Source organism: Hemitrygon akajei, chromosome 17 (genome assembly GCF_048418815.1).
Source record: "Hemitrygon akajei chromosome 17, sHemAka1.3, whole genome shotgun sequence".
Taxonomy (NCBI): domain Eukaryota; kingdom Metazoa; phylum Chordata; class Chondrichthyes; order Myliobatiformes; family Dasyatidae; genus Hemitrygon; species Hemitrygon akajei.
The window spans coordinates 20,160,729-20,186,389 of record NC_133140.1 but is presented as its reverse complement, the minus strand read 5'-3'; the positions used below and the strand labels follow the sequence as shown (position 1 = coordinate 20,186,389).

The window sequence follows — 25,661 nt, the reverse complement described above, 5'->3', positions numbered from 1 at the left end:
GGATGTCCATGAGCCAGTCCTAATTGGGGGATCAGAGATAGAGAGGGGCAGCAACTTTAAATTGCTGTGTTATCCTTTTAGAGGATGTGTCCTGGTTCCCGCACGCAATTGCCATTACAAAGAAAGCACGGCAGCACCTCTACTTCCTTAGAAGTTTGCAAAGATTTGGCATATCATCTAAATTTTTGACAAACGTCTATAGGTGTATGATGGAGAGTAAGTTGACTGGTTACATCACAGCCTGGTATGGAAGCACCAATGCCCTTGAACTGAAAAGCCTACAAAAAGTGCATATCGCCCAGTCCATCAAGAGAAAAGCCCTTCCCATCATTGAGCACAGCTATACCAAGCGCTGTCGCAAAAAAGCAGCATCCATCACCAAGGACCTCCACCATCCATCCATCCGTAAGAACATAAGAAATGGGAGCAGGAGTAGGCCATCTGGCCATGGACTCATCTCCACCTACCTGCCTTTTCCCCATAACCCTTAATTTCCCTACTATGCAAAAATCTATCCAAGGTTATCTTAAATATATTTACTGAGGTAGCCTCAACTGCTTCATTGGGCAGAGAATTCCACAGATTCACCACTCTCAGGAAAAAGCAGTTCCTCCTCATCTCCGTCCTAAATCAACTCCCCTGAATCTCTAAGCTATGTCCCCTAGTTCTAATTTCACCTATCATTGGAGGCACCTTTCTTGCTTCTATCTTATCTAGCCCTTTCATAATTTGGTTTCTATAAGATCTCCTCTCATTCTTCTGAATTCCAGCGAGCGCAGTCCCAGTTGATTCAATCTCTCCTCATAGTCTAAACACGATCTCTGGAATCAACCCGGTGAACCTCCTTTGCACACAGTACTCCAGGTCTGGCCTCACCAGTACCATGTACAATTGCAGCATAACCTCCCTGCTCTTAAATTCAATCCCGCTAGCAATGAAGGCCAACATCCCATTTGTCGTCTTGATAGCCTGCTACACCTGCAAACCAACCTTCTGTGATTCATGCACAAGCACTCCCAAGTCCCTCTGAACAGCAGCATGCTGCAATTTTTTCACAATGTAAATAATAACTTCCAAAGTGGATGACCTCGCATTTACAACATTGTATTCCATCTGCCAATGTATTCCATTGTATCCAGGCCATGCTCACTTCTCGCTGCTGCCATCAGCGAGCCTCAGGACTCGCATCATGAGGTTCAGGAAGTTGTTACCCTTCAATAATCAGGTTCACTCAGTTTCACTGCACTATCACTGAACTGTTCCCACAATCAGTGGATTCACTTTCAAGGACTCTTCACCTTATGTTCCTGACATTCAAATTGTTCAATTTAACATAAGATAGTATGTAACCTGAAATTCTTGCTTTCCAGACATCCATGAAACAAGAAAACCCATAGAATGAATGATGTAAACATGAGAACCCCAAAGACCCCTCCCCCCTCCCACCACAGAAGCAGCACCTGAAGTATTGACAGTCCCCCAATCCCCACCATGCAAACAATAGCAAAAGCCCCCCAAGAGACCTTGATCCAGAGTCCATTTTTTAAAAAAACTACAGTTCATAACCCAGCATTTTGATATCTCAAACAGGCTCTTTCTCCCTCTCTGCCCCACCTCCCAGCTCCTTCCTCCCCCACCCCCCCCACTGAGGGAGAGGTTGCTCCTGCAACAAGAGCAGAGACCCATAACTTGGTGTTCTGATGTTACAATTTTACGCATTGCTTATCTAAGCCACACCCCACCCAAACTCAAAGAGCAACAGGCTCACACTCACCTTCAAAAGAGAGAAAGCGAGGGATCGTTAGAGTAGAGAGGCCTTCTTACAGCAGCAACGCACACCTGCTGTCCTGATATTTATCTCCCAAGACACTTCATTTGGTGATTTTGGGGAACCAGGTGGGGCCATTCCCCAAAGGTGCATGTCTTTCAACCGTTCCTGGAGATGTTGAGGCACCAGGCCACACAGTCAGTCTGAAACCCACTGCTTGCAAAGAGCCATAGTTTGAACTGTAGGTCACGGGCTCCAACAGTAAAGAAAAAAAAGAGACAAGAAGAATAATCTGTTTTGTGCAGAAACTTGAAATGGGTCTGCAAAAACTGCTGGTGCCATTATTACTTTTTTTCCTTTTTGTATTTGCACAGTTTGTTGCCTTTTGCACATTGCTTGTTTGTCCTGTTGGGTGCAGTCTTTCTTTGATTCTGTTGTGCTTCTTATTCACTATGAATTCCTGCAGGAAAATGAATCACAGGTTGTGTATGGTGACATATATACATGCAGTGCCTTTAAAAAGTATTCAAGCCCCTTGGAAGTTTTCATGTTTTATTGTTTTACAACATTGATCAGCAGAGAACGACTTTCATGTCAAAGTGAAAATGGATCTCTACAAAGTGATCTAAATTAATTACAAGTAATTGATTGCATAAGCATTCACCCCTTTCAAGTCAGTATTTAGTAGATGCAACTTTGGCAGCAATTATATAGCCTTGAGTCTCCGGATAGGTCTCTATCAGCTTTGTACATTTGGACACTGCAATTTTTCCCCATTCTTCTTTACAAAACTGCTTGAGCTCTGCCAGATTGCATGGGGATCATGAGTGAACAGCCCCTTTCAAGTCCAGCCACAAATTCTCAATTGGATTGAGGTCTGGACTCTGACCCTGGCCGCTCTATGACATTAACTTTGTTGTTTTTAGGCCATTCCTTTGTATCTTTGGCTTTATGCTTAGGGCCTGACTTGCTGGAAAACAAATCTTCTCCCAAGTCGCAGTTCTCTTGCAGACTGCATCAGGTTTTCCTCTAGGATATCCCTGTATTTTGCTGTATTCATTTTACCCTCTACCTTCACAAGCCTTCCAGGGTTTGCTACATTGAAGCATCCTCACAGCATGATGCAGCCACCACCATTCGTCACAGTTGGGGTGATGTGTTTATTATGATATACAATGTTTGGCCTGCGCCAAACATAGCATTTTGGTTTCATTAGACCATAGAACCTTCTTCCAGCTAACTTCAGAGTCTCCCATATGCGTTCTGGCAAACTCACCAAGATTTCATGTGAGTTTTCAACAGTAGTTTGCCACTCTCTCAGAAAGCTATGACTGGTAAAGCACCTGAGCAACAGTTGTTGTATTGCAGTCTCTCCCATCTCAACCACTGAACCTTGTAACTCCTCCAGAGTTATCATGGGTCTCTCTTTGTGACCTCCCTCACTAGTACCCTCCTTATACTGTTTCTCATTTTTTGACAATGGCCTGCTCCAGGCAGATTTGCAGCTGTGCCATTTTTTTTCCATTTCTTGATTAACTTAACTGTACTCTAAGGGATATTCAATGTCTTGGAATTGTATCCATATCCTGACTTCTGCTTTTCAATATCTTTTTCACGGAGTTACATGGAGTGTTCTTTTGTCTTCATGGTGTAGTTTTTGCCAGGATACTGACTCATCAGCAGTTGGACCTTCCAGATATGGGTGTATTTTTTACTATAATCAATTGAAGCACCTTGACTGCACACGGTGATCTCCATTTAACTAATTATTTGACTTCCAAAACCAATTGGCTGCACCAGTATTGATTTGCTGTGCCATATTAAAGAAGGGGGGGAACTTCTGGAATCAATTATTTTGTGTATTATATTTGTAATTAGTTGATCACTTTGTAGAGATCTGTTTTCACTTTGATACAAGCCTTTTTCTGTTGATCAGTGTTAAAAAACCAAATTAAATCCACCGATTCAATATTGTAAAAACAATAAAACATGAAAACTTCCAGGGGGGGATGAATACATTTTTTATAGGCACTGCATGTACTTTGATAATTTACTTTGAAAAACTGGAGATAAGTTACCTGCAGGAATTTTTGAACTGAAACCATGTACTACCAACACACAAAAGCCTAATGAAGTGTTGGAAGAAGTGAGAAGCAAAAGAATGCAGATGCTGGAAATAAGCAAAAAATAAAAATGTGGGGTTTACTCAGTAGGTTGGGTGTCATTCATAGAGAAAGCAACAGGTAATGTTTTGAATCAATGACACCATGAGAACAGAAAGAAGTACAGCATTATCTTGTAAAATAATCATTATAAACAGGAATGTAGACTCAAATGCAGTATCTGAAGAAGAAATTGACTTTTTAAATCAGTCACAAAAGAAAATCAACACAAATATTGCAACTACTGTTGAAGATCTAAGATTTACTTGCTTGTAGCATAGTTATCACTCTATATTCATGTTGCATAGATACATGTCCATACCAAAACAGAAATCCATTGACATCAGTCAGACTTAATATATATACTATATTATACAGCTTTCTATGCCTTCTGATTCACATGCTCATCGAGATAATGTTTAAATGTGAGAGTACCTGTCTCTACTATCTTAGTACATTTCAGATGACTAACACCCTGGATGGAAAAATATCCTCTGAGCTCTATCCCTTTTATTATTTGCATTAAACCTATCATTCTAATGTGGGTAAAGTTTCCCATTATCTACCTCAGTTAGGTACAACCCCCCCCCCCCCCCCAGCCTGAGTGTACTGAAAGTCCTATCATGCATGTGGCTTGAGTTCAAATGGTGGAAGATGCTGGAAATATTCATCAGGTTCCAGTTTCTCTGCCAAACCTGAGCATTTCCAGCATCTATTTTTGAGAAATGATGGGAAATTTGTAAATTTTGCTGTAATGCAAAGCGGTCCCACCTCAGACACTTATGACTGTTAAAATGACTGGGTCCATTTCATCCTTTTTTTAAAAGGGGTGCCATAATTTTCTTTGTTATAATGCATGCAAAAATAGATTGAAGTCAAATTTTGTAGGTATTAGTACAGCAGAATGTACTGGTGAAAAGTTTAAATGGGTAATTTGCATGTTGTGGAATACCAGCAGAGATGGTGTACAATGATGAACCACAGTTCAAGCAATGCAACAGTATCAAGAATCCAGAGATTTCTCCACATCAACTTCCAGGGAAGCAACTGATTGATCTGTACATGTTATCTGCAAGTGTTAAAAGAATACGGCCTTCCCAATGAAACAGTATTTGATTAACTACATATTTAAATAACATAAACTTAGTAATTTGTTTCTGATTTTACTCTAGAGAGAATATGGTTTTTGCATGCTGGACTTTGGAATTCAACTTTTAAAGTAGAAAAATGATAATTGGAGCAGAAAGTAATGGTTTGAGGAAGAAAACATAATTTTGAATTATTCAAAGTGTTGGGCATCAGATGAGTGAGCATGTACAAGGTTCAGCAATTGGGCCATGATAAAATGCTCCAAATCTCCAGTTTAAAGGGTTAGATCAGAAATGTAGATAAAATAATTACAGCAAGAGATTCATCTGAAGGCACTGAAGTAATGTATAAATGATGAATCTGTTTCTGACATCAACAAAGATCAGTGCTCTTGAAGAGACTTGACTAAGAAAGCTTTATCTGTTTTTTTTTAATATATATATATATATAAATATCTCTAACTGTAAAATGCTCTTTTCAGGGGGAAAATATAGGTAAATATGTAAACGTCATGTAACCAGAATATATAGTAGCATTATCTGCTGTATGTTGTATAACACCATGTATATGAAATTCCATCATGTTAAAATGTTCAATAAAGTAAGCATCATTGTTTGAAGCTCCCGCATCAGGTTTATTATCACTTGTGGCATGAAATTTATTGGTTTACAGCAACAATACAGTGTCAAGACATAAAATTACTACAAACTACAAATAGTGCAAAAAATTATGGGCTTATGAACTCATGAAATCTGATGGCAGAGGGGAAGAAGTTGTTCTTTAAACATTGAGTGTGGGTCTTCAGGCACCTGTACCACCTGCCTGATGATAATAGCACAAATAAGGCACCTCCCAGATGGCAAGGGTCTTGACTAATTAGCACCTTTTTGAAGCTCTTCCTCTTGAAGATGTCCATGGGGGTGTGGGGGGGTTATGCCTGTGATGGAATTGGTTAAGATGACAACCCTCTGCAGTCTCTTGCAGGCCTGTGCATTGGAGGCTCCAGACCAGGCTGTGATGCAACCAGTCAGAAGTGTAGACAGGCCACGGAGAGGAGGCTTTTTTCCATGATGTGAGCTATGTTAGCAACTCTTGCAGTTATATGGTAGAGTGGAAAAAGCTTATCCTAAAATGAGTGTGTGTCTTAAGGCCCCATGATAATAGTAATAAGAAGTGGGCATGCCCTGGGTGGTGAGGGTCCTTAATGATGGATGCTGCCATCTTGAGGCAATAACTTTTGAAAATTGATGAACTAGTTGAGTATACAACCTTATGCAGTCTCGATCCTGCGCATTGGACCATCCTTACCAAGCAATATTGTAACAAATCAGAATGCTTTCCGCCATACAAATATAGTTATTTGATAAGGCCTTTGGTGACATAAATCTCCTTAAATTCTTGATGTGGTAAAGCTTTTGGCCTGGCTTCTTTGTGGTTGCATGAATATTGAGACCAGGGTAGATCTGAGATGTTAGCACCCAGGAATTTGAAGCTGCTCACTCGTTCCACTTCTGATCTGTAAAAAAAAAAAAAAAAAAAAAAAAAAAAAAAAAAAAAAAAAAAAAAAACTGGTTTCCTAATTTTCCATTCTTGAAGTCCACGATAAATTCCTTGTGGTTTCTGACATTGAGGGAAAGGTTGATGTTATAACACCTTGTTAGTAAGCTATCTAATTCCTGTACTCTGATTCATTGTTATTTGAGATGGTGAAGGGGAGATGGCATTGGGTGTTGAGTTGTAATCAATAAATATGTACCGCGGACCAGTTTAATATTGACAATATTCTTGTAGACTGGCCAACCGGGGGGTGGAAGGGGTAATCACGACCGGAATATAGGTGATAAGTCAACTATAAGTCACTTATAAATGGCTAATACACTCAATTTCATTTCTAAAAGGGTTTATCTAATGTATTTAATATTAAACACACAGTGCATATTTTCCTCGCATGAATATAGTGATAAGTCAATTATAACTCACTTATAAGTCAATAGCATCATAACATTTTAAGTAACATTTGGATATTAAACACAGTGGATATTTTCCTCATATTACCATATAAAGTCATTGCAACACACCAGTGAGAGGACAAGGTAAGAGCCGGATGTCCCCGTGCAGGGGCCGCAGCGATAGCAGTCCAGAGTGAGCAACTGAGCGAGAAGTGCGACAGGGCGTGTGCCCCCCCTCCTTGTAGGTAGGTAGAATCTATTAGCCAACAAAAGTTTTGCTCGAGGGATGACTTTCAGTAGATTGCAGCAAGGTAGCTGCTCTGCTACTTACAAAACCCTGAGCCCAAATTAGGTCATCTGCGAATATTTTGGCACCAGTTTCCCCATGAACATTCGCTGTGCTAAACAGGTTTAGAGGTGGCACCCATCTGTCCGCTCTCCAGGCCAGTATCAACAGCACTTCTCGCCAGCTGCGTAAGATGGCCAGTTACCCGAGGCCAACCAGTGATCCCTGGCGCCAGGGTATCACTGCATTTAGGCGACTGATGACCTTGCGTGCGTTCAAGTTCAACAGTGGGCATGATAAGGAATGAGGAAAGGTGCAGCTGACTCGTATCGTTTCATATCGCCAAATCATATTGTTTCCTCACAGCTCGGTACCGGTCCGCAGCACGGTGGTTGGGGACCACTGGAATAGGTATTTCACTACAGTAGGCAAATTTTAGTGGATCTGGGTTCTTGCTCGGGCAGGAGTTAATTATAGCCATGCCCAACCTCTTCAGACACTTCATCACAAAAATGGCAACAACTTGATGGTGAATTTTGATGAGGAGAGTGACTCGCTATGTTTTGAAGAGAGCTATGAGTTGTCTACTTGAAGCATTTATTAAATTGAGTTATAAGGCTTCAATTTTTGTACCTCAAGATAGAACTTTAATCTTCTGAATTATGGGTATATTTCCATTTTTATTACTTTTACACTGTTACAATTTAAAATATAAAATTTTCATTGCTTTAGTCTTTCACTGAACAAACTGAATCTTTTATTTGCCATAGATTGAGTGCTAATGACCAAATTACCTTCATGCTACTTTTTCACTTTTATCCATTCCATTTAATGTAAACATACCAAAACATGTTGTACTTGGAATAGAATGTTCTGGAAGCTGTTGAAGGATACTATCAGATGAATTGCCAGTAATATTGTGACTAGACTTAATTTTGGTTAATTTCCTGTCTGGCTCAACCAAGTTCAATGTTTTTATTTTGCTGACTTGCTTTTCTAGTCAGTAATTCAAAGATGTCATCAGACTGAGAAGTCCCCTGGTATGTTTATACGTTCAAATAAGTATATATTTAAACTAGGAAATGATGGCTTTTTGCCAGTTTCAGGATGATGGGGAGAAAATAAATGCAGACAAGTACACTGTATAGTATAGAAGGACAGTATTGCTTGTGCTATGGAATTATATCCTTGGTTTCTGTTGTCTGGAGAGGAGAAATGTTTGGGGTTATTTATGATCCAAGATCCAGTGTAAATTAAGTTAATAAAGCTTCATGTGGTTGATTGGTAATGAAAATCTTTTAGTCTGGTAAGGTTAGTTGTCATCTTTAATGTTAACATTGGTAATAGAATAGAAAACCATGAGGCTGGATCTGAGCCTGCCAAGTAAGCATCAGGTCCCACGGGACCAAGGCAATTCATGAACTAGAGTCAGGTCCAAAGCAATTTATGATGCCAAGAGCTGGGTGTCAGTTAGAACTTTAGCACAAATGTATTACGAAGGGTGGTTCTGAACAGAATAGTCATCTGTCCTACATTCCATGATTTACTGAGATCTATTCTACATCAGCCACTCTTCCCTGAGCTTATTGCCAGTGTAGCAGATCCTGGGATGAAAATGCATTCATTCTCCCCTCTTCCCCTGCTTTTGTGTACCCGTTTCTCATGCCTTTCAACTCATTGATCTTTCATTCAAATATTTATTTATCTCACTTTAAATACTTCAAGTGAACATCACCCCAAGGAACAGATATTTACTACCTCCAAAAGATGGTTCTATGCACCTCAATTTTAAATAACTGGTCTTTTATTTCGTAAACATGTCCCCTTGTTCAATACTCTCTATAATGCGGTAGGAGGTGGCTAACATGGCAAACAAGTGGGCAGTTTGCAGTGCTGTGCTCCTTCACTGAGCACAGAGGCTTCTGTGTACTCCTGATTATGGCTTTGAAGATCCTCATGGTTCCTGAAGTTTCACTGTGGACATTAACTGACAAATTCTGCTTTAACAGTCTTGAGACTTCACACATGCGATTCTTTAGGACAGTTCAATATCTAGCTGCCTCAACAGATGTTGCTTGACCAGTTGAGTTCTTGCTGCAGTTTATTTTTGCTCTAGATTTGTCTACAGTCTCTTGTCTTTGTTTCATTATCAACTCTGAATGATTTAAAATACTGTATTTTAGTATACTTCCTCTTTAACTATACTGGGTACAAGCTGTAAATGATTAAAAGCCTTCTGATAATGTAGATGATTCAAGAGCAGGTGGGTGCAGTATAAGATATTATGAAGATAGCTGTGGTTTGTTGGTGGATGAATAGACAGATTCATGTGACTGAGTGAATGAATGAGTCAGAACTGTCTCCAAAGGAATGCAGCTCTTTGAAAGATTCCATTGGGGCTGAATAACTTGAGGGAGGGCAGACTGCTTGTCTAGGGTCTCAGCCATTTCCTGATGGTGTGGATTTGCTGCACTGATTCATGATCTCCAATTACAGAAGTCGTGGGAGGGTAAGATTAGAATTGCTGCTGTCCCACAAAATAGAGTTAACATGGGAAAAGGCAAGTTTCTGAATATTGGGCTTGAAAGAAGAATTAGGATGTGGTGGAGCAGGAATGTACAGTTGATTGATTAGTCTGGTCATCCTAAATAGCATGCAGTCAGTTGTTAGGAAACATAGCTGAAAGAACAAGAACTCAGAAGGGAATCCGTAGTGTTGGGGGATTCATTGCTTAGGGAAACAGTCAAGTTGTTCTTTGGAGGAGAATAAGATTCCCAGATGGTTTGTTGCCTCCCAGATGCCAGGGTCCTGGACATCTCGGATCGAGGTCACAGTGTTCTTAAGTAGGAGGGTAAGTAGCCAGAGGTTGTGATCCACATTGGTAACAATGACATGAGTAGATAGGATAGGTGATGAGGTCCTGCAGAGTGAGTTCAAGAAGTTATGTGCTAAGTTAAAGGACAGAACCTGCAGGGCTGTGATCTCAGGATTGCTATCCATGTCTTGTTCTAGTGTGGCCAGAAATGGGAAGAGGAGTTGGTGGAGGAAGGAGGGCTTCAGATTTTTGGGTCATTGGGCTCGCTTCTATGGAAGATAGAACCTGTACAGAGGGGAGAGTGCACCTGAACCAGAGGGGGATTAATATCCCAGTGGGAAGGTTGCTAGTGCTGTGCGGGGGTTGGCTTAAACAAGGGTTGTAGGGGGATGGGAATCAGAGAACCGGAACAGATAGTGAAGTGGTTGTGGAGAAAGATGTTGTTAAACCTACATACAAGGTCAGGAATCAAAAGGTTAAGCATGGTGGGTCTAATGTTCTGAGCTGCATATATTTCAATGTAAGGAATATTGTAGGAAAGGTAAATGTACTTGGGGCATTGATCACAACACATAGAATTATGATACTATAGCCATTCGTGAGACTTGGTTGCAGGAGGGGCAGGTTTTGCAGCTCAATTTTCTGGTGTTCTGTTGATTTAGATGTGGATTGAGACTCTAAATTGCAGAAACGGCAATTTTGTTGGAATTAGATAAGGTTTGAATTGGAAGTGTAGATTGGGGCAAATTGTTTTCTGGCAAAGTTGTACTTCATAAATGGGAGGCCTTAAATAAAAATTTTGAGTGCAGAGTTTATGTTTCTGTTAGAATAAAAGGCAAGGATAACATGTTTTTGAAAACTTTTAAAATATTTTTTGGAGAGGGATGGAAGCCTTGGTTAAGAAAAAGATGCATTAGCAGCTAAAGGCAGGCAGGAACAAATAAGTTACTTGAGGTGTATAAGAAATGAAAGATCACTTAAGCAAATCAGAAGGAATAAAAATATACGAGATTGCTCTAGGAGACGAGGTGAAGGAGAATCTTAAGGGCTTCTGCAGATATTAAGAGCAAAAGGATAGTAAGGGATAAAATTGGTCCTCTGGAAGATCAGAGTGGTAATATATGTGGAGTCAAAAGAGATGGGGGAGATCTTAAATGGATTTATTTGTATCTGTATTTGCTGTATCTGTCTCCTAGGTCTGTAGATGTGAGGAGGCCAAGGGCCCTAAACAGATTCAGCAAGGTCAAGGCTCCATACAGATTACAGAGGAGGTGGTGTTTGCTGTCTTGAGGCAAATTAGGGTGGATAAATCCCCAGGGCCTGACAAGGACCATGTGGGAGGCTAGCACAGAAAGTGCAGGGGCCCGAGCAGAGATATTTAAAACATTTTTACCCACTGGTGCGATGCTGGAGGATTGGAGGCTAGCTAATGTTATTCTGATGTTTAAGAAATCCTCCAAGGATAAGCCAGGAAATTGTAGGTCAGTGAGCCTGATAGCAATAGTAGGAAATTTATTGGAAGGTATTCTAAGGGACCAGAGATATGTAAGTATTTAGATAGGCAGGGACTGGTTAGGGATAGTCATTGTGACTGCGCATGGTAAGTCATTTCTTTCCAATCTTGGAGTTTTTTGAGGAAGCTACCAGGAAACAGCCATACTCACCTCTTCTCCCTGCTGCCTTAATAGTGTTAGAGTTCTTCTTGTCCTTACCTACCACCTCATCATCCTCCACAGCTTTCAGCATCTCCAAAGGAATCCCACCATTAAACAAGTCTTTACCACCCTCCACCTCCTGCTTTCTGTAGGGATTGTTCCCTCAGTGACTTCCCTCCCACTAATTTCCCTTGTGGCACTTATCCCTGCAAGCAGCCTAAGTGCCACACCTATCCATTCACCTGCGAATCTGCCGGGGTCATCTATTGCGTCCGCTGTTCTTGATGCAGCCTCTTCTACATTGGTGAGACCCATCGTAAATTGGGAGACAGCTTCATCGAGCTTTTCCACTCCACCCACCAAAGGCAGAACATTCCAGTGGCCAAATATTTTAATTTCCATTCCCGTTCTGACATGTTGTTCCATGGCCTTCTCTTGTGCCAAGATGAGGCTACCTTATATTCCTTAAGGGTAGCCGCCACACTGATAGCATGAATATCAATTTCTCCTTCCAGTAAAAGAAATATTCCCCTTTTCTTCCATTCTCCACTCTGGCCTTTCACCTCTTCTCACCTCCCTATCACTTCCCCAGGTCCCTTTTTCCTATGGTTCAGCTTCCTTGTCCAGACCTTAAGCTTTCTCACCCACCTGGCTTCACTTACCACCTATCAGCTAACTTCCATACCCTCACCCCACCTTTTTATTCTGGCATCTTCTCAGTTCCTTTTCAGTCCCAAAGAAGAGTCTCAGCCCGAAATGTTGACTGTTTATTCATTTCCATAAATGCTGAGTTCCTCCAGCATTTTGTGTGTGTTGCTTTGGATTTTCAGCATTTGCAAACTATTTGTCTCCATATCCTAGGGCTCAGGAAGGAAGGCAAAAAAATTGCTTTTTGAGCAATATTGTGTATACCTGCAGGTATAGAAGCCTTCCTTGTACTTCACCTCTGCTCTATCTTCGAAACTCCCAACTATTTAAAGTTTATTCCCTCCCTGAGATCTTGCCGTTGAACTTGTTCTCCCTACTACCTGCTCTGTCAGCAGTCTACCAACAAAGGTTGCAAATGGCAACCAACCAGTCTCACATACTGCTAGCCAGGAAATTGAAAAATGTGTTAAATAAATCCTGCAGTTAAAATCTTCCAAGGCTTTTAAATTTCCTGAATGGCATGACCATTTCAAGTCCACTTGCACATCCTTTTTTGTAAAAGTAACTCCTGTAAATTTTAAGCAACATGCACAAAGTGCTGGAGAGAGTCAGCAGATCAGGCAATATCTATGGAAATGAATAAACAGTTGATGTTTGGGGCTGAGACCCTTCATTAGGATTGGAAAGGAAGGAGTAAGAAGGTAGAATATGAAAGTAGGAGAGAGGTAAGGAATACAAACTAGAAAATGATAGGTGAAGCCAGGTGGGTGTGCCAGATTCATGAAGTGGGAGGTGATAGGTGTAAAAAGTAAAGGGCTAGAGAAGAGTGAATCTCATAGGAAAGGAGAGTGGATCATGGGAGAAAAGGAAGCAGGAAGGGCACTGTTGGGGGGGTGGGGTTGGTGTTGATACGCAGGTGGAGAGGAGAGAAGAAGAAATAGGGGAGCCAGAGTGAGGAATTGAGGAAAGAAAGGGGGAGGGAGAAAACTACCAGAAGCTGGAAAAATTGATGTTCATGCCACCGGTTTGGACAGAATGAGGCATTGCTCCTCCAACCTGCAAGTGATCTCATCATAGAAGGAGAGGAGGCCATATACTGACATGTAATAGGGATTGGAATTGGTTGGCCACTGGGAAATCCTGCTTTTTGCAGATGGAACGGAGACGTTTGGCAGAGCGGTCCCTCAATCTACATCAGGTCTCACCAGTACAGAGGAGGCTGCTTCGAGGTTGAGAGATGATGGACTGAGACTTCGGAGAAAGTGTGCGGTTAGCAATTTTTTGCATAGACTGATGGTTCATCTTTCCAATTAGGGTTTGTATTGTTAAGATGAAGGAAATAGACTAATGTGGCTAAGGGTATGTTGATGCGAAAGAACTATGGTATTCATTAGAAAGATGGGATAAATGAAGTAGATAATTAATTCTGTGTATTTTTGTTTGTTGACGTTAAAACATGGAAAATTTATTCCCTATCAGCAATTCTGTAGCTGATTTAAACAGCCAGAATATCAGGAGTCGGGGGTCTAAAGTATAGCTGAGCTGTCATTATGTAGTTATTGGCATGTATGCAGTTATTCCTTTCCATCCCCGTAAATTGGTATGCAGTAACATTGTTTTAGTGATTCACTGGAACTTTTGTACTTTTTCAGTTCAGAAATGAAAACCTTTCCATTATGTCACATCAGGACCTGAAACTTTTAAGAGGTAAATATCATGCTGGCAATCAATATTCTCATTTGGATATTACTCCAGCATTTTTCTGATTTATTACCAGTTCTACAGGAAAAACAATTTCATTGAGATTACACAAAAATTTTGGAAATATTCTACAGACAGATCAGCGACTATCTGGAATGTGAAGCTATTTTGAGATCGTTGCCTTTAACTTCATTGTCCCCTGCAGTTGCTGCCTCTTTTTTATTTTACATTTCCAAAATCTAATCTAAACGTTTATTTTTGCTTTTCCATGTAGAAGTTTTTTTGATTTAGATTTTTCTTTGTTGCTACATATCAGTTAATGATATGTTTGACCAAATTTAAAGTCTAATTTAATAATTAAGTAAGTGAGAAATCTAACTGCAGTAGAACACTAATTCTCTATCCAACCATTCAGAAATCTTGACTGTTCGGCATCTGTCTCACTAGGTTATATGTGCCACTCTTTCTGTCCACTTGCTGAGATCTCCGTGCCTACAAACCTCTGAACCTTACCGTAGGTTCACTGAACTGTTGCTGTTTCACCTGCTTTTAATAAAGTAATAAGCTGATAGTCCCAAAAATCTGCTGGTCTTGCACCACCATAGATCTTAGCAGATTTATATAATGGAGAATTCCACTGTAAATGCAGCAGATCTCCACAAGTCGAAGGGAGTATGGCCAACAGAATTGGATGATGAGTTTAAAGGAAGTACAGGAATCAGGCCCTGGTAAATGATTGAGCCAGATGCTGATCCATCAGGATTCTGAATAATTGGATAGCAGAATAATGAAGGTTTACCATATTTCCAAAAACAAATTATGTTTGGGGGAATAATGGGATAATTAGGTGAGCAAAAAGAATTCAAGTTAAACAAGGCAAATTTAATACTGAGGGTTCAAAGGTTCATTTATTATCAAAGTATGTATGCAGTATACAACTCTCAATATTCACAAAATAAATGTATGAATTAAAAGAAGCAAGATGTTCTGTGTCAGTAGATTTTGAGAATACTGTTTTAGGTCATTCCACCTTGTCCATTGGGTTGGAGTATAGTTTAGAAAAACCAGCATGTAAGGATGAATTAGAGACATCTGGGAAATTTCATCTAAATCTCAGTAAAACAACATGGAGGAAAATGAGTACATGCAGTGAATTATGACTGATAAGACAAACAGTGTCTTGTAAGAAATGGTATTGAATTTGTTCCCATCCAACAAGCAGGAATGTACTTGGGACTGAGGGGATCAGATGACTGTAGGAATATAGCCATAACATCATGGTTCAGGACAGAATTGAGAGACAATTTGTTTAAATTCTGCCTGTAATATCACCTTGATGTGATTGAAGTGTGATATTAAATGTAGGGATTAAATACATAATCAGTTAAGACTTTAGATCAACTGGCAAAATCCTGGTGTGAGATCAGGAAGGATCTTTCACAGAAAGGGTGCCAGGAAAGTGGAGTTTCTCCAATTCACCCGCCGCCACCACCACCACCACCTTTTTAAAAAAATGCTCTGGTTCAGTTAAATAATTAAGTTTGTTGGTTAAGGTTATCATGGGATTGGGGCTAAAGTCTAAGAAAACACATTTCAGCTGTTGTTCAATAGAGTATTGTGGACCTGGTTGAAATTAATGACAGGTTTGAGGAATTGAATGAAGTTCTGCCACTTCTTAAAAAAAACAATAAGGTTGACAAAGTGTTCTATATTATACCCATCATGGAGCAATTAAATCCCTCCAAGCTGTATTTGTAATAACAAAGACAAGGTGCTTTGTATCTGTTGATAAACAGCTCCTTTGCCAAAATCCTCATCTGTTTTCAATGACTGGCAACTTGGCAAATGCGAGACAGATATTGCCCATATTCTTAATCAGTGTGTAGATTAAGGTGGCGGGATGAATATTTGGCATGAAAGTCTGTTTCAGAGATGAATCATGAATCTTATTTTGACTAATTTGTACTAATTGACTCGTACAGTAACCACGTGCCATTTTACATAAGATAATTAGTTTGAAATGTGGTTAATGGAACACTGAGAAATGAAATAATGGAAATTTCTAGTGCTGTGTAACCTGTTGTAGGTTAAAGTTATGACCACTTAAAAAAAATTCTATTATTTCTATTTACAAAATTTCTATTTGTTTTTGCCCAAAAAGAAGCCATTGGTATAGTTGATGTTGTTCCCCTGAAAATATGACATTCCAAACATTCAGAACTTAAGCAATGGACTGCTGTTAACTGCACTTTCTAGTAAACTTTTTTTCATTATCTAAGTTCACACAATCCCCAATTTAATCCTACCTAATTATGGGACAATTTATAATGACCATTAACCTTCCAACCAGTATGTCTTTGGACTGTGGGAGGAAACAGCAACACCTGACCAATGGTCATGAAGAGAGCATACAGGCAGCAGCAAGAATTTAACCCGTGTCACCTGTACTCTAAAGCATTGTGCTAACCATTACACTGCCACATTGCCCAGGAGATCAGTGCTGAATGTATAGATGCATTAGGGTGTTTAGAGTTCAAGGAGGAGGAAGTGTCGGGTTTCCTAATGAGTATTTAGGTGGCTAAGTCCCCAAGGCTTGATGGGATTTACTCCAGGTTATTGAAGGAGGTAAGAGACGAGATTGCTGGGCCCTTGGCCAGTACAGTATCTTTTGTGTTCTCTCCAGCTGCAGGCAAGGTCCCCGAGGACTGGTGAGTGGCTAACGTTGTACATCTTTAAGATGGAAACAAGGGAAAATCCAGTGAATCACATGTATTTGGGGAATTGCTGGAAAAAAATTCTTAAGGATAGGATATGTGAGCATTTGGAAACCCATGGCCAAATTAGGGAGAGCCAGCATGGCTTTGTGTGTGGCAGGTCGTGCCTTACCAACTTGATTGAGATTTTTGACAAGGTGACAAGAAAGATTGATGAGGGTAGGGCAGTGGATGGTATCTACATTTATTTTAGTAAGGTGTTTGACAAAGTTCCTTATGGGTGGCTAATTTAGAAGATTAAGATGTGTGAAGTCTGTTTTGAATTGACTGGATTCAGAACTGGATTGTGCATGAAAATCAGGAGGGTAGTAGTTGAAGGGACTTAATTGAGCTGGAGGTCTGTAATTAATGGAGTTCTGCAGGGATCTGTGCTTGGACCTCTGCTGTATGTGATGTATATAAATAACCTGGATGAAAATGTGGATGAGTGGGTTAGTATTTTTTTGCAGATGATACCAAAATTGGTGGAGTTGTGAATAGTGTAACAGACTGGCAAAGAATACAGCACAGTTGCAGATATGGACTGAGAAATGGCAGGTGGAGTTTAACCCAAATAAGTGTGAGGTGTTGCACCTCGATAGAGCAAATGCAAGGAGACAGTAAACTGTTAAAGGGCCAGGTCCTCAACAGTGTTACTGAGCAGAGAGATCTTGAAATCCAAGTTCATAACTCCTTGAAAGTAGCTACATAGGTTGATAAGGTGGTTAAGAATGGTTATAAGATATTTTTATTAGTCGAGGCATTGAGTTCAAAAGTCAGGAGGTTATGTTGCAACTTTATAAAACTCTGGTTAGGCCACCTGTGGAGTATTGCGTACAGTTCTGGTCACCCCACTATAGGAACTAAGTTGAAAATTTGGAAAGGGTGCAGAAGCAGTTTACCAGGATGCTGTGAGGTTTAGAGGGCATGTCCTATCATGAGAGGCTGGATAAACTTGGGTTGTTTTCTCTGGAGCATCGGAGGCTGAGGGGAGAACTGATAGAGGTTTACAAGATTATGAAGAGCATAGATGGTGGGCAGAGTGTCTGTTTCCCAGGGATAAGATGTCTAATATGAGAGGGCAAGCATTGAAGGTGAGAGAGGAAGAACATGTAGGTTCAAGGGGGGTGTGAAGGGTAAGATTTTTACTCAGTCATTGATGCCTGGAATGCACTGCCTGGTATGGTGGAAGAGACATATATTAGAGGCTTTTAAGAGATGTTTGGATAGACACAGGGATGTAAGGTAGATGGAAGAATATTGACATGGTGTAGGTAGGAAAGATTAGTGTTTGGGTGTTTTTGATTTGCTCTTTAGGTGGTACGGTACAACATTGTGGGCCTGTTCCTGTGCTGTACTCTTGTAGGTTCTCTGTTTAACGTTAAACTGTATTTTTCTAATTCATTCTTATTCTTTGTAAAGGTATTCCTGAAGGCTCCCATGATACTTAATGGTGTCTGTGTGATCTGGAAGGGCTGGATTGATCTCCAGCGCCTTGATGGAATGGGCTGCCTGGAATTTGATGAAGATCGTGCACAGGTAAGCATAGGTAATTTCTAAAATCTGCTTTTTCAAAAATAAACTTGTAGGCCAAATATTCATTTGGTGTGGAGGAATTATTTTATAAATATATTTGCATTTTTTGACGCCCCTCTATTTGAAAACTACTTGACTATTTGACTGTCAATTCTTGCCAATTCACGAGTATGACAACACACATGTTCTTCAAAATTGGGAAATTTACATATCAAATTCTAAATGTAGTGATTAAAATAAAATTTGGATTTAATGGAAAGTGCTTTGAAAAGGGTTATCTCGCGGCCTGGTCAAATGAAGTTTTGTGGAGAGGGCTAAATGATCTTGAGGCCTAAAGAAAATTTGTCTGCTACTGGTCAAATATTTAAATTTTCAAGGACATCATTAAAGGGGATGCCACCCTAGTACCATGACTGGCATTTTGGTCTAGTTGGCATCTCATTAAATGAAAACAAAGCAAGTAGAACAGACCACACTACTACCCCATCCCCCCACCCCCTTAGTCAGCAGGAACTTGTACAGGTGTGTAGAGAAATTTATCATAACTGTAAGAATAGTAGGGTTGTATTAGGGGGCAATTTTAATTTCAATAGACAATAGGTGCCGAAGTAGACCATTCGGCCCTTCGAGCCTGCACCGCCATTCTGAGATCATGGCTGATCATCTACTATCAATACCCGGTTCCTGCCTTGTCCCCATATCCCTTGATTCCCCTATCCATAAGATACCTATCTAGCTACTTCTTGAAAGCATCCAGAGAATTGGCCTCTACTACCTTCCGAGGCAGTGCACTCCAGACCCCCACAACTCTCTGGGAGAAGAAGTTTTTCTTTAACTCTGTCCTAAATGACCTACCCCTTATTCTCAAACCATGCCCTCTGGTACTGGACTCTCCCAGCATCTGGAACATATTTCCTGCCTCTATCTTGTCCAATCCCTTAATAATCTTATATGTTTCAATCAGATCCCCTCTCAATCTCCTTAATTCCAGCGTGTACAAGCCCAGTCTCTCTAACCTCTCTGCGTAAGACAGTCCAGACATCCCAGGAATTAACCTCGTGAATCTACGCTGCACTTCCTCTATAGCCAGGATGTCCTTCCTTAACCCTGGAGACCAAAACTGTACACAATACCCCAGGTGTGGTCTCACCAGGGCTCTGTACAAATGCAAGAGCATTTCCTTGCTCTTGTACTCAATTCCCTTTGTAATAAAGGCCACCATTCCATTAGCCTTCTTTACTGCCTGCTGCACTTGCTCATTCACCTTCAGTGACTGATGAACAAGGACTCCTAGATCACTTTGTATTTCTCCCTTACCTAACTCTACACCGTTCAGATAATAATCTGCCTTCCTGTTCTTAATCCCAAAGTGGATAACCTCACAGTTATTCACATTAAACGTCATCTGCCAAGTATTTGCCCAGTCACCCAGCCTATCCAAGTCACCCTGAATTCTCCTAACATCCTCATCACATGTCACACTGCCACCCAGCTTAGTATCATCAGCAAATTTGCTGATGTTATTTTCTATGCCTTCATCCAAATCGTTAACGTAAATTGTAAACAGCTGTGGTCCCAATACCGAGCCCTGTGGCACCTCACTAGTCACCACCTGCCATTCCGAGAAACACCCATTCACCGCTACCCTTTGCTTTCTATCTGCCAACAAGTTTTCTATCCATGTCAATGCCTTCCTCCCAATACCCTGAGCTTTGATTTTACCCACCAATCTTCAATGTGGGACCTTGTCAAATGCCTTCTTAAAATCGAGGTACACTACATCCACTGGATCTCCCCCGTCTAACTTCCTGGTTACATCCTCGAAAAACTCCCAACAGATTAGTCAAGCATGATTTACCCTTGGTAAATCCATGCTGGCTCGGCCCAATCCTATCACTGCTATCTAGATATGCCACTATTTCATCCTTAATAATGGACTCTAGCATCTTTCCCACCACCGATGTCAGGCTGACAGGTCGATAGTTCTCTGTTTTCTCCCTCCCTCCTTTCTTAAAAAGTGGGATAACATTAGCCATTCTCCAATCCTCAGGAACTGATTCTGAATCTAAGGAACATTGGAAAATGATTACCAATGCATCCGCAATTTCCAGGGCCACCTCCTTTAGTACCCTAGGGTGCAGACCATCTGGACCTGGGGATTTGTCAGCCTTCAGTCCCATCAGTCTTCTCATCACCGTTTCCTTCCAAATGTCAATCTGTTTCATTTCCTCTGTTACCCTATGTCCTTGGCCCATCCATACATCTGGGAGATTGCTTGTGTCTTCCTTAGTGAAAACAGATCTAAAGTACTCATTAAATTCTTCTGCCATTTCTCTGTTTCCCATAACAATTTCACCCAATTCATTCTTCAAGGGCCCAACATTGTTCTTAACTATCTTCTTTCTCTTCACATACCTAAAAAAGCTTTTGCTATCTTTCTTTATATTCCTGGCTAGCTTGCGTTCGTACCTCATTTTTTCTCCCCATATTGTCTTTTTAGTTAAGTTCTGTTGTTCCTTAAAAACTTTCCAATCATCTGTCCTCCAACTCACCTTAGCTCTGTCATATTTCCTTTTTTTTTTAATGCTATGCAACCTCTGACTTCCTTTGTCAACCACTGTGGCCCCTTTCCCCCCTTTGAATCCTTCCTTCTCTGGGGGATGAACTGATTTTGCACCTTGTGCATTATTCCCAAGAATACCTGCCATTGCTGTTCCACTGTCTTTTCTGCTAGGCTATCCGTCCAGTCAACTTTGGCCAGCTCCTCCCTCATGGCTCCATAGTTTCCCCTGTTCATCTGCAACACTGACACCTCCGAGCTGCCCTTATCCTTCTCAAATTGCAGATAAAAGCTTATCATATTGTGATCACTACCTCCTAATGGTTCCTTTACTGCGAGATCACTTATCAAATCCTGTTCATTACATAACACTAAATCCAGAATAGTCTTGTCCCTGGTCGGCTCTCGTACAAGCTGTTCCAAGAATGCATCCCGTAGGCACTCTACAAACTCCCTATCCTGTGGTCCAGCACCAACCTGATTCTCCCAGTTCACCTGCATGTTGAAATCCCCCATAACTACTGCAACATTACCTTCGCCACATGCCAATGTTAACTCCCTATTCAACTTGCACCCAATATCCATGCTACTGTTTGGTGGCCTGTAGACAACACCCATTTGGGTCCTTTTGCCCTTACTGTTCCTTAGTTCTATCCACACAGACTCTACTTCTCCTGACCCTATGTCCCCCCTTGCAAAGGACTGAATCTCATTCCTCACCAACAGGGCCACCCCACCCCCTCTGCCCACATTTCTGTCCCTACGATAGCACGTATACCCTTGTACATTCATTTCCCAGGTCTAATCTCCCTGCAGCCATGTCTCTGTTATCCCAACAACATCATAGTTACCCATTCGCACCTGGGCTTCAAGCTCATCCGCCTTATTTCTGACACCGTGCATTCAGATATAGAATTTTTAACCCATTTCTCCTCTCTCTGTTTGAATCGCTGCCTATTGTGCTTAACCCAGCTCCCCGAACTCCCATCGGGCTATACGCCCCTAGAATTTTGTTGTCCTTCCTAAATTTACTTATTCTTTCAACACATTTAACTCCATGTTCCATCAGACCGTCCCTCTGTACATGAGTCCTCCTTATCACTTGTTCCGCCCCACCTTCCTCTACTACACACTTAATATTCCAGAACCGTGTAGTCCCCATCTGTCCTTTATTCTTCCTCTCGCTATCCTCTCTCACATTCTGGATCCCCGCCCCCTGCAAATTTAGTTTCCCCAGTATTGTTTGGATCACCCAAAGTATTAGGGGGATGGGTGAGGGGGAATCTGTGAAATATATCCAGGAAACTTCCAGAGTAAATATATAGAGGGCCTTACTAGGCAGTGTAAGTAACTGAAGTGGCGGTCAGGGAGTTCTTTGGTTTTATTGACCATAATTAACTAATTAATAATAATTAGTTTTTAGATAGTGATAGAAAGACCATAAGACATAGAAGCAAATTAGGCCATTCAGCCCATCGAAACTCATCTGCTCTTCAATCATGGTGGTTATTATCCCCCTCAAGCCCATTTTCCTGCCTCCTTCCCATAATCATTGATGCTGTTACTAATCAAGAACTTATCAACCTCTGCTTTACATATACCCAGTAACGCCTCCACAGCTGTCTGTGGTGATGAAATCCAAAGATTCTTACCTCCAGCTAAAGAAATTCCTCTTTGTCTCTGTTCTAAAGAGACTTCTTTGTATTCGGAGGCTGTGCCTAGGCTCTCCCACTATGGGAAACAATATCTCTACGTCCGCTCTAACTAGGTGTATTGCCCTGGGTTAAGATGTCTACTGCTAATGCTGTGGGGTATTTCATCTAGAAGCTTTCTGTAAAAGCAGTGTATCCTGCTGGTAGAGTGTTTCGATTTCAGTTAAAGATAAGGGGCATTAGGAATGTTAACAACCAATCAGGATGATGCAATTAGGAGAAGGTTCTAGAGAGCTGGACAGAGAGAGATTTGTGACTAACACTGGTGAGGTTCGTAGTGTTTTGGCGGGAGATGCGAAGAAGAGAAGATCAGGAGAGATGGCCGTAGGACTCAATCTGAAGGGAAGTTGCAATTGCAAGGAATCCTTCGCAAAACAGAGTCCAAGATGGGAGCCTCTAACAGTGATTTATCAGAATTCAGTGCCGTGCGTAATGGTTACACCCAACTTCTGGAAGATACGAGCTCCGATGGCCATGTGCACATGTGGACTGCTTTAACTGTAATTAGCCCTTTTTTTTCTTAGTAACTGTTTGTTAAAACTGAAATTTATAAATATACTTGTAATTTTACGTGGTGTATGATCTGATAGAGTAACGATGACCGTTATGACAACTCAACGGCACTCAACAACAATATTCCTTGCTGACCGATAATTGTGTATGGGTAACATTCACACATCATTCACTCAATCAAGGTTAATTAATCAGAATATCTCCTAAGACTCATCCCCTTCCCTCATTTGTTGAGCTGATCAGAGAAATAAGAGAGGAAGAAAATACGATGGAGAAATGGGAGGCCTCCATCAGCAGTCCTCAGTCGTAGCCTCTGCTGAAACAATCCCTGATGCCATACAAGTGAGGGTTTGCACAATGTACTGTAGATTCCGGACTACAGAGCGCACCTGATTAAAAGCCGCTGGCTCTAATTTTAGAAAGAAAATCAATTTTTTACTTGTACAGGCCACACCGGATTTTCGGCCGCAGGTGTCCCACGTTGTAATATGAGATATTTACACAGAAAGATATTACACGTGAGGATTTTTTAACTTTTAATTAAATCCATATGGTAACATAAACAAATACATATTGCAAATGCTTTTTTTCGAACCGTGCCTGTAACGCGGCTACTTTTAAATATACGTTGCGTATACTTTTTTACTGAACAACATTCCAATATCTCCTAACGACTGGTAAAAAATATATATACTGCAGCCTACCAGGAAAAGTTATTGATCGCCTTTAACTTAAAAGCAGCGTTCGCTCAGATCCAATGCCGCTCGCGTAATGCCGCTCGCCCCCGCCTTCCCGTTTATCGCAAACCGGTATCCCACAAGACGCGGCGAAACCGGGTGTGACGTCATAGCATCCCGCGATGTAGTACAGAAAACAAATATAGTTAAAACACTTCTAACTTTAACTAGAAAATGAATTACTAAGCGAAAATATTATAAACTAAATAACTGCCATAAAGGCAGCACAATGCTTTTCTTCGAGTGTTTTCCATGTTGATGAGGGTGAGTACAAATGACTGATTTACAATAATTTAATTGTGAAAGTGCGCTTGATTTATCGTACAATTTCATTGGACCTCTGTGAACTACTCATCAATTTTATTGGTCTACTGTTACGAGGCAAAATGTTTTTGGCGGCATGAAAAAAATCATGTATTAGCCACACCGTATTAAAGGCCGCAGAGTTCAAAGCTGTTCAAAATGTGGGAAAAAAGTAGCGGCTTATAATCCGACATCTACGGTAGTTCAAACCGAGGTATCTCGGTTGACATTGCCTAGTGCAGCCACCAAGTGTGACAAATGTGATAGGAAACCAGATCCACATGTAGGCTGTACTAAGCAGAGGGATGCTGTTAACAAGGGTCTTTTGATGAGGGAAGCAACAGGTATTTTCTATTACAACTGTGGTGTGGATGGACATTTCAAGCAGTAGTGTGAAGGACAAGAAAACCTTTGGAAAATAACCCAACAGCTGTTTAAACAGAAAAAAAGTTGGGAAACTCAGGGGAGAGACCCAGCAAGGGAATGGCCAGGTATCTTGCAGAGAACATGTTCCAATCAATGTATAAAGGAAAACACTGTAGTGTAAAACCCTATTCCTGAAGGCTTAGTGGGACCAAGTTTGGGTGTATCGATAAGGACTGAGGGTAATTTTTGCTAGAGCCATACTTGATGCAGGTTCTCAGGTTACCCTACTTGTATTTGATCCTTTATTTGACACATTTACCTTTGACTAGAAATTTGGAGCTTTAGTTCTGATAATCAGAAAAGTTTTCAGAAGCAGATGCTGGAGTAGCTGAGGCCCTTGATACATTAGTGTTGGTCTATCTGGATCTGGTTGAAAAAAGTGAAGCTTCCATTATTGTATGAACAAATACTCCCATTGTGAGAAGGCTCGTGGGAGCATGCAAGGAGAGATGGAGGGAATCTTTTGAAAACCTTATCCATTCACCCAGTGTTCAAAGCTGCTTTTGGATGATAAGCGTAAATGAGGAACTGTGTAGTACACCCAGCCCAAACCCATTATGTCGAGTCCTGGGGAAGTAGCTAAAGTGACGGGAAACCCAATATTCCCTGGAATGCCTGATGCTGAAGCCCTCCTAGTGGTTGCTCCGGAGGATCATGAAGAGTCACATTGACTAACTGGGGTGTTGATGAGACCTGAACTGCAGAAACCTTTGGCTGAACACGTAAACAGGATGACAGTGATTGTCAGAAACACCTCGGAGAGAGTCACCCTCAGACATGGGACTGATTATCAGAACTAAAGCTCCAAATTTCTAGTCAAGGGTAAGTGTGTCAAATAAAGGATCAAATACAAGTAGGATAACCTGGTGACTGTAATGTCCAGTTTTCCAGTGAGAAAACTGGGAGAGAGGCAGTCTCCTGGGAAAGTTTAGCAGCAAAGTCATTCAGCTTTGGTACCCGAGGGGGTGGAAGAGGAGACAAAAGGAGATGTTGAAGTTCTTCTATTGACGAGCTTGATGTGGGTTGGTCCAAGAGTACTTATCCCACT

The 25,661-nt window shown here is 41.0% G+C and overlaps 1 protein-coding gene across 3 annotated transcripts in view; it reads left to right on the top strand.

The window, feature by feature from the left end:
* The window catches only part of cbfb (core-binding factor subunit beta), a 113,908-nt gene that overhangs the window by 52,742 nt on the left and 35,505 nt on the right, over window positions 1-25,661 (top strand). For all 3 annotated transcript variants that reach the window (XM_073069769.1, XM_073069768.1, XM_073069767.1), the window contains exon 4: window positions 18,249-18,365. In XM_073069769.1, coding sequence (XP_072925870.1) covers window positions 18,249-18,365 — 117 coding nt within the window. The remainder of the gene's footprint in view (window positions 1-18,248; window positions 18,366-25,661) is intronic.